The sequence below is a fragment of the Astyanax mexicanus genome, chromosome 13 (genome assembly GCF_023375975.1).
Source record: "Astyanax mexicanus isolate ESR-SI-001 chromosome 13, AstMex3_surface, whole genome shotgun sequence".
NCBI classification, from domain to species: domain Eukaryota; kingdom Metazoa; phylum Chordata; class Actinopteri; order Characiformes; family Acestrorhamphidae; genus Astyanax; species Astyanax mexicanus.
In genome coordinates this window covers 1,034,578-1,048,246 of record NC_064420.1, presented here as the reverse complement: position 1 = coordinate 1,048,246, position 13,669 = coordinate 1,034,578, and the positions used below count along the sequence as shown (strand labels likewise).

Below are 13,669 nucleotides of genomic sequence, written 5' to 3'. Positions count from 1 at the left end.
TTTATGTCCCTACATTGTCGGAACTCTACACTTGCAGAGAAACATCCACTAAAATGTTACTTATGTAAAAACAAAACATTATTTGATCGATTTAGTGCTTGGTAGTTGTTGTAGGTATGGAACCCTCATTATCCTGAACAGAACAGGCCTTTACCTAGTGTCAAACGTGGCCAATTACTCGCCTATATGGGATACTTGGCCTATATGGGATAACACAAGTGTTTTAGGCCACAGTTTTTTGAACGCTTATCAACATGCTTCGTTGCAATTAAATAATCCATTACGTAGTGATAATGTTTCAACTGAAGGGACACACTGCTCGTGCACGAAACGACGAAGCACGATAAGGCTTTCCCTTGCTCATATCCCTTGGGCCAATTATTTACAGTAGCCCTCCTTCAGACAGAGGCGCATAAAACTTTATGACCCCAATAAAGTTTTACTGCGTTTCCTCACACCTCTCAAACACTGACAACTGTTTCCTTTTCAACAGTGCAGCGGATGTTTACACGCACATTTCAAAGAGACTGATAGTGACTCAGACGGGCGAAAAGTAGACTTTGCACGCGGAATGGTATTTAAATATTTTAAGAAGTTTCTAAAGGCGGATTCTCTTCAGTAACGCAACGCAAATAAACAAACGATTAAATAAACGACTGAAACAATTTTTGACGTTTGAGCGAATCTAACCAATAATAATAATTTATCTTGCCTTTTTCTGACTTATGCAGTTACTGTTGGAATGCTTGTATAAATCTGTAATTGTGCATTACGTAATAGGTCTTCATATGCTTTGCCTCTGGGCCAAAGTCAAGAAGGCAGCTGTAAAACCTTCGTTGTATAAAACAAAGCACTTGCTTTTTTTGTAAGTGATCAGAATACTTAGATTTAAAAATGTAAATTCAAAGGAATCGTTTACTCATTCGTCTGTACTGCTAATGTATATAATATATGTTACTTTTCTCTCTGTCTTTTACTAAAATAAACTGTTCCCCACACGTAACGCAGAAATATAAAACTTTGCACACACGTCTGTTTTCTCACCGCTCTTACTCACCTACAATGTAGTTTTCACCGAATTTCTTTGCCACCGCACCCCACGTCGACTGCCCCATTTCTTTCACTTTATGCTGAACTGTTGGCTAGTAAGTTGCCTTTTTTAAAGTAAGCCCTCTTTTTAGCTTTCTTGCCACGTATTTTGAAGTTTTGAGGGTTATTTATGCCAATTGCCTTAAGCTGGACCTGCGAGTGGTTCAGGGAGAGCACGTGGGGTCATTAGAGTGGGTTTTATGGCCTGGAAGACCTGACAAACCCTCAATATATTTACATCATATATAATCTTAACTGTCCGGAATCGCAGCTGTTGGGTTGCCTTATCTCCGAGAGAGAGGCTTTAAGGCAAGTTAGTGTGGCTCAATCTCGCGCTGGGCTCCGTAGTCCGGTAAAGTTGGACCCGCGTAAATGGATCCCAGGCGGTCGCAGTAAGTTAATAAGCTCGTTTCTCTCGTTTTAAATTAAATATGTACTTTCCTTCGTAACACTCTCGGGAATTAAGCAGCGCTGTAATTCAATTGCTCTTTGAGAAATCGTTTTTAGGAGTGCCTAACGCGTTCTTCTTGTGTTGTTCTGTTTCAATTCGTGATCTGCTTAAATTGTACTAATTCCTGCCAGGGTTAGGGCGATAAGATTTAGAGGAATTCGAGCTGCTGTAGCAGTTACTGTTGTTACTGTTATTATGATGTTTCATGTTACATTGCTTCAGATAATCTGTGATCTCCTCAAAAAGATATTGTGTCAAAAAACGTATGTATAATGTGTGTGTGTGTGTGTGTGTGTGTTTGTGTATTTAGGTTTGCGCATGTACGTTTGAATTTTACATTTTCGCATTATAAAATAATTAGGCTAAGTCAAACTCTGTGTTAGTTGAAGGGAAGCTGGTGAAGCAGAGAGGACTCTAAGTGATCTCGTATTGGGTTGCAGATGAAAGCCCATAGTGCAGCGCATAGATCTTTAGATGAGACATTATGGGGGTCATGTGCAGGGCAGAGCTGCGATGTTGTGCAGTGGGGTCATGTACAGGGCAACATGGACAACAATGAATGCACAGCAACATGCTTAAACACACAAAAGCCAAACCATTTTACTCTTAATAAGCCAATACATTTGAATTTTATAACTATGTATTTGGTGTAAAAATACATCTGAACATCGAAGATGATTTAATGTGGATATTGTTATGTTTTGTAGCATTCTACAGCATTTCACCCTTCAGACTGGGCCTATCTTAATTATTATAAATTTCTATTAAAAATAGCTATTTTGAAAGCTCCCTCACTTCCTTTGCGCATCATTGGATTTACACGTTGATGCTTTTGATGGCTCATTAAACACGTAGTACAGTTAAGCACATGGACAATAGCAAATATTTTAAAAAATAACTTATCAGCCAGCCTTTTACTTTAGCATCATGTGATACATTTAGTAATCTGAAAGCTGCCACACCTTTGTTTTTTTATATAAATTAATGGTCACTGCTTTTTTTGTTAACATATTTTTTACTTAATCTTTCCACTGCACTGCCCTGAAGGAAAGTCTTTGACTTTATATATATATATATATATATATATATATATATATATATATATATATATATATATATATATATATATATATATATATATATACATTTATCGGTTAATCAAGTGGGATATGTTAACATGAAAAATGTAAAGCCATCCTAAGTAAGTCTAAAGCAATGTTCTATGTCAAATAGAGACTTTTCAACCTACAAACCTACAAACCATTCGGATGGTTAATCAGGCCTATTTCTTGACAATGTTGGTTGTAAATACCATTGAGTTGTAAATACCATGGCCAGTCAAAGACTTTCCTTCAGGGCAGTGCAGTGGAAAGATTTCTGTAGAATCTCAGAGGCAGATCTAGAGCAGGAGTGCTGGCTTGAAGGTGATTCAAAGGGCAGGGAAGTTACTTTTCACCAGACTAGTGTTAGTTCACATAAGTGTGTGCTGCTAGTTCAGTGAAAACTTTCAGCTAGATGGTTTAGTTGCAGACATTGCCATTGTTAAACACATTAAAATGTTTTATGTTAGATTTCCGATATTTAACATATTTACTGAAATAGTAATGAACTGTACATCTCATTTGCAGGATTGCCTCATTGTTTTTCTACAAGCAACAGTCCTTCTAAAATAACCAGTTTTTCACTTGCTAAAGGTTGCACTCAGTTGATGGTCATCATCCCTGTAGGGAACAGAAAGGTCATAACGGAGGTGAAAATGATGAAGTAAAACTAGCTGAAGGTCACTTTGTTTGCGCATTTGGTTGTGGAACGGCAGGTTGCAAGTTTGAGCCTGTATTTCACTATTATTACAGCAGCAGATCTTTTCCTGCCTTTTTAAAGCACCATGTTTGTTTATACACTTGTCCAAATGTGACCTCTAATGAAGCTGGAATGAGGGCTATGTTTGATATGTCAACAGGACTTTGGGTGTTGCTCTTCCACAGGTTGTGCTGTCTATATGATAGCTGAAGTTTCTAAGTTAAAAAAATTGCATATTTTTAAGACAAAACAGCTAGGTTAGGTACAGTATGCTGAACCTGTAGAGATGCAAAGGAAGCGAACAGTGTAGGTTAGGAAATGAAAAGCCCAGAAAGTAGAAAACACAGAAGAATTCAGTTCCATTAATACAGTCTTTATATTTAAGCTTATGATATCTGTTCTATTAAGCTAATCGCTAATGTGTGATTAAATAAATATTTGAAAACAAAAATTGTGCATGCATTGCATTATTATAATAAAATAATTCAAATTATTAGTTATTCTAAGCTTTAAAATCAATGAAGTGAATGTACACTAAAATTATATTCACAAATTTGATAGATGAATAAAAGTAAATTATTGCATATTTCACTGAATGATATGTTAGCTCCATATACACATTAATTAAAATATAACAATAGAACACCTTGCCATTTAATATAAGCACTTATTTGACCTGGGCAAATTCATTTCTACAATATATTGAAAAAGTAAGAAGATCAGTTTTATTTTAAATTAAAGATTTTATTTTTCGCTTCATATACAATCAGTAAAATATTTAATATATGTGAGACATCAGAAAAAAATGCAGAAAAGAATAAAAAAAACACAAACCGCCAATAGGGGGTGCCCTTTTATATCCCTCTGTTTGTTGTCTTGCATTCAGGGTCAGCTCGCTGTCCTCCTTTACTGTTTTCGTGGAGAAATAACTGTTTAATTCAGGATCATTGTTATGATAGCACCGTTAGACAGGGCGACAGAAAAGAGAAATGAAAATGTTGGATTTGCCTCCAAGAACTGCACATGTTCTGTTTATGTGTACATTCCTGTTTGGACAGAATCATGCAGGTTCTAACAAGTAACTGATGAATCAAATCAAACGTGTATTCTTTTGAAAGCTCGGAACTTAAAACTTTATTAAAGCGTGACAGAGTTAAAGACTGGTATTTGGGCGGTGTAACGCATCCCTCAGATACTGTGAGAAACTCAGTGTAGCCGCGAGAATTTTAATTGGTGAAAAATAAACGATTTGTATTATGCCTGGGAACAAAACCAATAATTTATGTAACTTTTTATTTGTATTTGTTTGTTTTAGATGGTGGTGCTCATGTCTTTGAAACCTATTTCTTTTTGTACGTGCTTATTGCTTATCGTTTCTGCGTAGAGGTAAAAATGATATAAAGTCTACAATAGTCAACACTGAATCTGACGGTGTTCAACATTCTTATATTTTCTCTAAGTAAATTTGTAAAATAAAATAGCTTATTGCCTCCAGAAAATATGGACTTGGTTTAGATCTTCCATTACTGCCAAAAATAAACAAATCCATCAAGGAAATCATTCTGAAAATAACCTGAGCTAAATGCATAACATTGTCCTAGTTAAGAGGATCGTGCCTTAGGACAGTTCACTTAAGTCACCCTCAGAAACAAAGGAGAGAGAGAGAGAGAAGAAGAGAAAAAAAGATAGAGATTAGAGAGAGAGAAATACAGTTCTTCCTTTGTTTTAGATTGTATAGTGTCATTTAATTTACTTCAAATCACCTTCCTTACAATCGCCTGTAAATCATATAACTAAGATAGACAATTCATGTCCGTCACTGTTGTAATGTATTACGATTCTAGGTGTTTGTGTGTATTTAGCATTAAGGTGTACAATAATCAAGATACAATGAGTTTCCATTTTTAATTGATTTTCTTTTACCTTTTTCTTCTCTTTTTTCTCTCATTTCTCCTCCCTTTTACTTTAGCAGAAAAGACATGGGTGGTGGTATGCAAAGAAGACGTGTTTGCACTACCGGTAAGTCTTTATTTTACTTATATCCTGACCTATCCAAATCTACCTTTCTTCGTGTTTCGCTACGGAGCAAACACAGAGGGCAGTGTTCCCTGGAAAAGGCAGGCGAGGCCAGGAAAAAAAACTCTTATGTCTTGATATCAATGCAATACACACAAATATATATATATATATATATGCTGGAAATGTTTCCAGCCTTTAAACTCAATTTAATTTTTACATCGAGCATATCCAATTATATTTATCTCAATTATACCGATATGTAACAACCAATTCTTATAACAGCGTTTATTTTTTAATTCACAGACCAAAAAAAAAAACGTGTCTCACGTTTGATTCACATATGATTTTAACAATGGTTTGTCACTTAAACTGGTGGCAATGTAGAGTTAGACAAATGCGGATAGACGCTGAGAACAAAACCAGAGATTGAGTGCATTAAATCACCGAATCCATCACCTATTGATTTAAAATCAATCGCTAAAGGTCACTACATTCAAATGACATGTAATGTCTAAATAATAATACGTAGCAAAGTTTATCAATCATTTCATTTAAGTAATTTAATTAGACAATTGTTGTGTAAGGTACAATAAATAAAACATACTACTGTTAAAATTGTGCATTTGTTGACAACATAGTAAAGACAAACAAGTTACAACATACTACAATATATATTACTAAATGTGTGTACATTATCTTAGAGATGTTTCCCAAACTTCCACTTTACCTCTAAGATGTAGAACCTAGACCGCTTTCGAGAAAGCCCAGAATACTTGCAAGTTTAAACTGTGACCATTCAGTGTGAATTATATGGATTCTCTTGGCACTTCATCTTTCCTATGACGGAAAGCATTTACAGGCCAGACTAAATGCAGTGTGAGGGACCAGTTAATATTACAAAGCAGTAATGTACACACCATGGCCTAGGACGGGTCATTTTTAAAACTCGAAATAACCGTAACGCTAAAAAATGCGGTATTGTGATAATGATAAACTTTTATTCCAGTGTAAAAAAAATTTTGGAAAATTTCTCTAGCTAGAAAGAGACGCTACAGTAGTTCAGAATGCTTCGTGTTACTTATTTGTGCAATATATTGGTTATCTTGGTGATTTCACGTGTCCTTAAACGACACCACTATAATCATTATCATATCAATATTATGAAAAGAAAATGTACAAAGAACTAAATCATTTATAAACTAAATAATTTATTTATAGATTAGCCTGGATTACAAATATGTAAGGTAATATTAGGAAGAGCACTTCTAAAGTTAATAGCTCCATATTGAGTAGCTTACTGAAAAAAATTGCTTGTGTATTTGTACATTGTTTAAGGGAGTTTTAATTGGACCATTTAGATAATATTCCCAGCCACAAAGTTATTTTTTATGTTTATTTTTTTCTGACTACAAATACCATTGAAAAGCACTAGGTTATATTTTAAAAACTAAAATATGAACTCTTTAAAGACATTGGATCACAATTTATGCACAAAACTGAAAAAAAGTAAATAAATAAGATGCTTTTTGTTAGTGAATTATTTGTTTTGGTAATGATGCACACCAGTGAATGACACATGGGCATACTGTAGGTATGAAACTACAATATATAAGAAAATGTATACAAAAACTATTAGATCACATATCTGGCTATAATAAAGGTTAAATACACACCTACGCAGGTAATGCCAATTGACAGGACATATTTTAAGTTGATGGCTGAAATCTTAAAAAAAAATAGATAAAACAACTAAAAATAAAAGGAAAGCTTATATTACTATACTATTATAAAGCTCGTACTGAGGAAGGTTGCCTATTTGTAGTGTATTTGTAAATTTGTAAAAATTGCTGATAGGCATTTTTAAATGGCACTAGGTCATGTTTCTCTTCCGAAAATCTTTTGAAAAGCACATTAAAAGATTACAAATAATCTTTTAAGTCAACATTACAACCAAATAAGCGCTCTCCAATGTGAAAATGAAAAGCATCTATACGCTTCACTCTTTCTCTGTGTATATCCATCCATCTGTCTTCCATTTTCCAATCTATCATTTTGTGTGTGTTGGCAAAAAAAATAAAAAATCACAATAACATACAAATGAAACATCAAGCAAGTTTGGCCGCAGGGCTCGTCCCCCCACAACTCTCTACATTATAACTAGTTATTGAGCTTGGTGCTGGATCTGAGGCCATTTGTGTGCAGAAGGAATTCATTGCTGTTCGCTCATCAATAACATCTTGGCAGTGAACTATTGGAACGAGTCAAACGCGGGAGGTGAATTGCGGGTCAGGCTGTCTAACTAATATTAAAATGCGTTCACAACACAGGAGCTAGGTCGAGTGGGTGGATGAGGGCGTTTCAGGCTGGTGAGTGTGTTTGGGCGAGGGGGGGTTGCTGGGCGGGGGAACGAAGAAAATCCCAATCACAGTGGACTCAAGTGGTAGCCTACCATTTAATGGAGGAAAGAAATGAAGCAAGTGTGTTATTCCTGAGCGGTTCGTTTGTAATAGTCTCAACGTTTTAAAATTGCTTTTGTCCATTCAAAAACTTTACATGACAAGATAAAGCGAATATATATGGTCTAACTTTGGTTTTAGCTGCTTACAGATTCAACTAGATCGCAAACGTGCAGAGCATGCAGACAGACATTCACTAAAAAGGTGGCCAGTTCACCTTGATCCATATCAAGGATATGTTCATAAGGCAGGAATGGCCTCTAAACCTGTTTATATGTAAGCTGAAGAGAGAACTTAAGTCGTGGAGGTGCAGGTTAGCGAGCGGTCATATGGTAATAACGCGCACAATAAAACCCCAGGGAACAACAGAAACTTATTTTTCATCTGCGCTGTCACGCGTCCGCTTTGTGCACGCCGTGTTTGAGACTGAATATTCATGTGGGGTGCACCTAGGAATTTGCACTTTGATAGAAAATGACTCTTGGTTCTCTCTTTCCATCTCGTTCTGTTTCGTTTTATTGCACATCAGCCAGTCTACGCATGTGTTTGTGTTTGGCGGCCCATACAAATTTGAAGGACTTGAATGTACTGAGTATTTGATGTCATATTACTACATACGATGTAGGATTTGATCTATATTCTGATACTAAATATCTAAACATGAATTCAATCGTTGTTTTCCAAATGTGAAAAAAATCACAAAAAAGTTGTTGTTCTGATTGGTTTGATGGGGACTGGTGAAATGAACACGAGGTCATAATGTTTATTCTTCATCAAGTTTTTGATATAAAGAATTCGGAAAGAGAAAAAACAATTTCGCTATGGACTATATCGTCTCAATGCAACTTACACGCACACCTCCATTACTAATACATACATTGCTGAAAAAATAGGCTGCATTTTAAATTAGACCGATATTAATAGGGGATGATATAACAAATGTTCAGTCTTTGGAGTAGTTTTTGGTCCCGTTAACGAGTGCAAATTAAACATTTATGGTAAGGCCAATGTTTCTTTGTTCTTCATAATATAAAGTCCATCAAAATCAAGGAACATGTCAAGGGCATTTGTTCTCTGGAGAAATATGACATTTAATGAAACAGTCCAGAATGTTAAGATTAGTCTGGTCAAGTTGTATTCCCTTGCGTCCATGTTTATGTAAATAGCTCCTCATAACAAAAGACGATTCTGTAGTTGTCTATATGTACCCTGTAGAACCGAATTTGTGTCCAGAACTAAAAATCACAAACACGTTTCTACAGGAATACATGGGCGACTTAAAAGCCACGAAATGAAGTTGGTTTTGCTTTCTCACTCTCTCGTTTTTGTACACACTCTTATACTCACACAAAACGGCGTATGGATGATTTATACTTAATGGTCGCTCACTAAAGTGATATGTTCACATTCAGTATGGTAACGGATATGGATGAGTGACTGAAGATGGTTTGGGATCATGTGACTGTGTGAAAGTTAACGTGCAGTGTGAACACGCTGGCTGTATTACCTCTTAGAAAAGACAGATTTACAGCTTTTATGGGCCAATAAAATATTGCAACCTCCCCACCAAAGCTGTACGGATCTAGGCTGTGGTCAATCCATAAACGCCAACACTAAAACACCATTTCTAGGCCTATAACAATAATGAAATACGACCAAAGAATTCCACGAGAGAAAGAGAGCTGCTGAACAAAAATGCTTATGCACTTCATTTAGAATATCATAGTGCTACTACTACTACTATTAATAATAATAATAATAAGAAGAAGAAGAAGAAGAAGAAGAAAACCTATATTGTAATGAAAATACAATAGAATACAATGCCACATCCGAAACTCTACGACTGATACTACTACTACTACTACTACTACTACTACTACTACTAATAATAATAATAATAATAATAATAATAATAATAATAATAATAATAATAATAGTACCTCAATACCCTAACAATACCTTATATTTAAGTTAAAAGCTGGAGCAGGTGCACTATGTCTGAAGTTTAGAAGACGCAGTTATTGCCTGAAATGAGCCTCACTTATCTGCATTACACTACTGACTATATTAACCCATTGTCATGTTTGGTAGCTGTCTGTCTTTCAGACTACAAATCTTCTCAAGTAAATAGGAAAAAGGTGGTGATGGTCCACGTGTGGCAAAGGAGGATGGGCCTCTCTCTCTCTTTCTCTCTCTCTTTTTTTCTTTGTGTGTTTGTGTTTGTGCATATGTGTCCGCGTGAGTTTGTATGTGTGTGTGTGTGTGTGTGCGTGTGAGAGAGAGAGAGAGAGAGAGAGAGAGAGAGAAAGAGAGAGAGAGATTCCCTACACAATGGCGGCAAATAGAAGGTATGTCTGCGCGAGCGAGAAGACTCGGTTCCTTATCCGGGGACTGCTTCGCCCCCTGCCATTGGGCCACCGCGTCACGTGGTAAAAGTAACTTTACAGGGTCGCTCGCTAGTAGGAGGGCTTTATGGAGCAGAAAAACGACAAAGCTAGAAAAATTATTTTCCACTCCAGAAATTAATGATCATGAGCTCGTATTTGATGGACTCTAACTACATCGATCCGAAATTTCCTCCTTGTGAGGAATATTCGCAAAACAATTACATCCCCGAGCACAGTCCCGAATATTACGGCCGCGCCAGGGACGCGGGCTACCAGCATCACCACCAGGAGTTGTACCCTCCACCGCGGGCAAGCTACCAGGATCGCCAGTACAACTGTACAAGCATCCCTGAGCCCGACACGCAGCGGGGACATGGACTACCTCACTCAGGCCACCTGCTCGGAAAAGGGCAGCCAGCCTCGTGCGAGCCCCCACAGTTGCCCCTCTCTCCGGCCACCCCGCCGGCCGCCTCCTCCGCCTGCAACCAAGCCACCCCGGAGCACCCCAACAGCGCGGCTTCGGCAAAGCAGCCCGTGGTCTATCCGTGGATGAAGAAGATTCACGTCAGCACCGGTATGTGAACTCGTATGTGCGCGCGCCATAAAGCTCTCCCTTCTTTCCCAACTCTCACCCTCGCCCTCTCTGTCTCTCTCTCTTTCTTTCTATCTATTCTATCTCTCAGTCTGCCTTTCTGCTCCCTTTCCCCCCATCATCTCCCCGGCCAGCCCCTGCTACGATAGGATAGCAGCCTTTGAAATGGCACAATTGAGGCGGATTTACGACTCGGCATTGGTAATTACACCCGCCATAAATTTTATAGCCGAGGTATACTCTGGGCAGCCGTATCACCATGTGGCTCCTCGTGTTATGTATGTGTGTGAGAGAGAGGGAAAGACAGAAAGAGTGAAAGAGGGAGGGAGACTTGGGGCCAGAAGAAAAAGAAGAAAGAAAACTAAGCTTTATTGTGTTGCATTAATAATTCAGGGTTGAATTCAGTGCGAATTTAACCTCATTACGCATAGTTGTATAAGTTTTAGATATATCTACCACCATCAGCACCATCACTACTATACCCCCCAACCCCCCATCACCACCACCACCACCAACCACCTCCATTACCTCTCTACAGCCACCATTTCTCCGGATTTTTTTCTCCAGACACGCTTGTTTATCTTACTCCTTCCCTCGCTCCTTTCTTCTCCCCTTCCTTTTCCTTCCCCTTTTTTGCTTCTACTCTTTCCAGTCAACTCGAGTTACAATGGAGGGGAGCCCAAGCGGTCCCGGACCGCGTACACCCGCCAGCAAGTGTTAGAACTGGAGAAGGAATTCCACTATAATCGCTACTTAACGCGGAGGAGGCGTATCGAGATCGCGCACTCCCTGGTGCTCTCCGAGAGGCAGATCAAAATTTGGTTTCAGAACCGGCGAATGAAGTGGAAAAAAGACCACAGGCTACCAAACACCAAAGTCAGGTCCTCCTCATCCTCAACGGCCATGTCCTCCGGCTCCAGCGCGGGTTCTGCGGCGGGCGCCGTGGCGGCTGCCTCAACCAGCACCCTGTCTGCCAACGACGAGCTGTCCGGATCCGAGCGGGGAGAGGATATTACAAGGTTATAAGGGATCTTATGCTACGGAGAAGGACAGGAACAGCAACGAGCTCCAAAATGACTCATTATTTATAGAACATAATATATATTTCTTTTTTTTGTTTGTTTGTTTGTTTTTGTAGCTTTTTTTGTGCGTCTGAGGGTTTGCTTTAAGTCCACAGTTATATAAAATGCATGTTATATAGCATGGATTATTGCGAATACCTATCTTTTTACGCGATACAGGGTTTAATTTATCGAAACTGAAAGCAGGAATGTTTTTATTCCATTTTGTTCCAGATAAACATTGTTTTCGGACGAAGCAGGTTATATGGACACAATATTCAAATGTTATTGAGGGGCCTCTATGAGCCCGGCTGCCAAGGTGAAGTGCACAATTGTTCTATTTATTTCACACACTTGAGACTGGACGGGGAGATTGGGGAGATTTGGCGGGCGGACTTTTTTCCTTTTCTACTGTAAATGAAGAACACTATCGACGACATGGCATCCATAAGCTACTGATCTTGAAACGTCTTTGTTGATCTGAAAAGAACATGCTTTGGGTTCACTGTCGAATGGGGAAACAAGGTTAAGATTTTAAATTATCATTTAGTTTTGTTGTGATGAGGTTGTGTTTAGGCTATTAAAGCAGATTATTGTGAGATGCAATAAAACGAGTTTAGTGTATTTGTGATAATCATATTGGTCAATAAAAGTAAGTGTCTATTAGTTTTATATAGGCTTGGGTGGATTTTATTAATAAATAGACTATTTAAGTCGCATAGCTGACCCGGGAGGCGTAGACCTAACAGCTAAAGCTGAGATAAAAAAATAAATTCTAATTATTATAAACGAACAAAAAGCAGTTACATTCAAACGGCACTGTTTAAATCAGTACGAATAGCACACGGTCTCTTTTTAACAGTGGCCATATAAAGTACCCAACCTCTGTATGGTCTATTCATTAAGACTCTACGCCTTTGGCTCTCCCCTGCATTTATTGGTATATTAAAATATATTTCCTAGCATACAATAAATAAGACATTGTATTAATGATAAACTGCCCCCCATATTTGCCTACACCAAATGATGCCCCGTGCGCCCTTTCCTGCACGTGGACACAGCTCATTATTTTCACATGCATTCGATTAACGTGGCACATAATTCGTGGCCTTCTTAGTGGGACCTTATCGCTCTTCACTTGAGAGGACGCCTTCCTGCTCATTACTGGCTGGAACCTGGCTGCACTTGCCTCTGAAAATCAATGCCACTAGTCAAGATTTGAACAACAACCCAGTGGTCCAGTGGGACACTGATAGTTGCAGCATTGGACTACAATACACATAAGCATTGGTTATTGTGTAATTAACAAGACGGATTTGTTGGCCTTCTTATATTGAAAGCCACACAAATTCGTGAAAATGTCTTTGTTGTTATGCAGAAGTCTAAGGGTCTGCAGCTGACTTCTAAAACTATGCAAACGTAGTACAGCTTGGAATTAAAGTAAGATAACCGAATTACAAAAATAATGTTCATTAGTCCACGAAGTTTAATTAAATTGTGGTAGCTGAAGTAGATGTGATCTAACTGCTTAGTAATGGCTGCAAGTCGCAGGGTATTGAGGACATCAGCGCAAGCTAGCTGTGGCTTCTGAAGACAGGCAGCATCACAAAAATAACATTATAAGAAGTCATGTATTAAATAAAATATACTTGTTATTGTCCAATATATTTAAAATAGCCATTGTCTTTTCAGCTTTGCAACACAATGTCAGCTACTGCATACATTAGCTGGCTACAAGGCTTTTAAAAGGCAATACAAATAACTGATGAGATAGCTATCTATTTTTCATCTAACCAAAAAATTCGAAGTGCGTC

General features: G+C 37.9%; 1 protein-coding gene across 1 annotated transcript; it reads left to right on the top strand.

The window, feature by feature from the left end:
• Positions 1 to 8,837: 8,837 nt before the first annotated feature.
• hoxc4a (homeobox C4a) lies at positions 8,838 to 12,529 on the top strand. Its single transcript, XM_007239354.4, has 2 exons — positions 8,838 to 10,776; positions 11,447 to 12,529. The coding sequence occupies exons 1-2, from the start codon at positions 10,341 to 10,343 to the stop codon at positions 11,818 to 11,820; spliced, it is 810 nt and encodes a 269-aa protein (XP_007239416.2). The 5' UTR covers positions 8,838 to 10,340; the 3' UTR covers positions 11,821 to 12,529.
• The last annotated feature ends 1,140 nt before the right edge of the window (positions 12,530 to 13,669 follow it).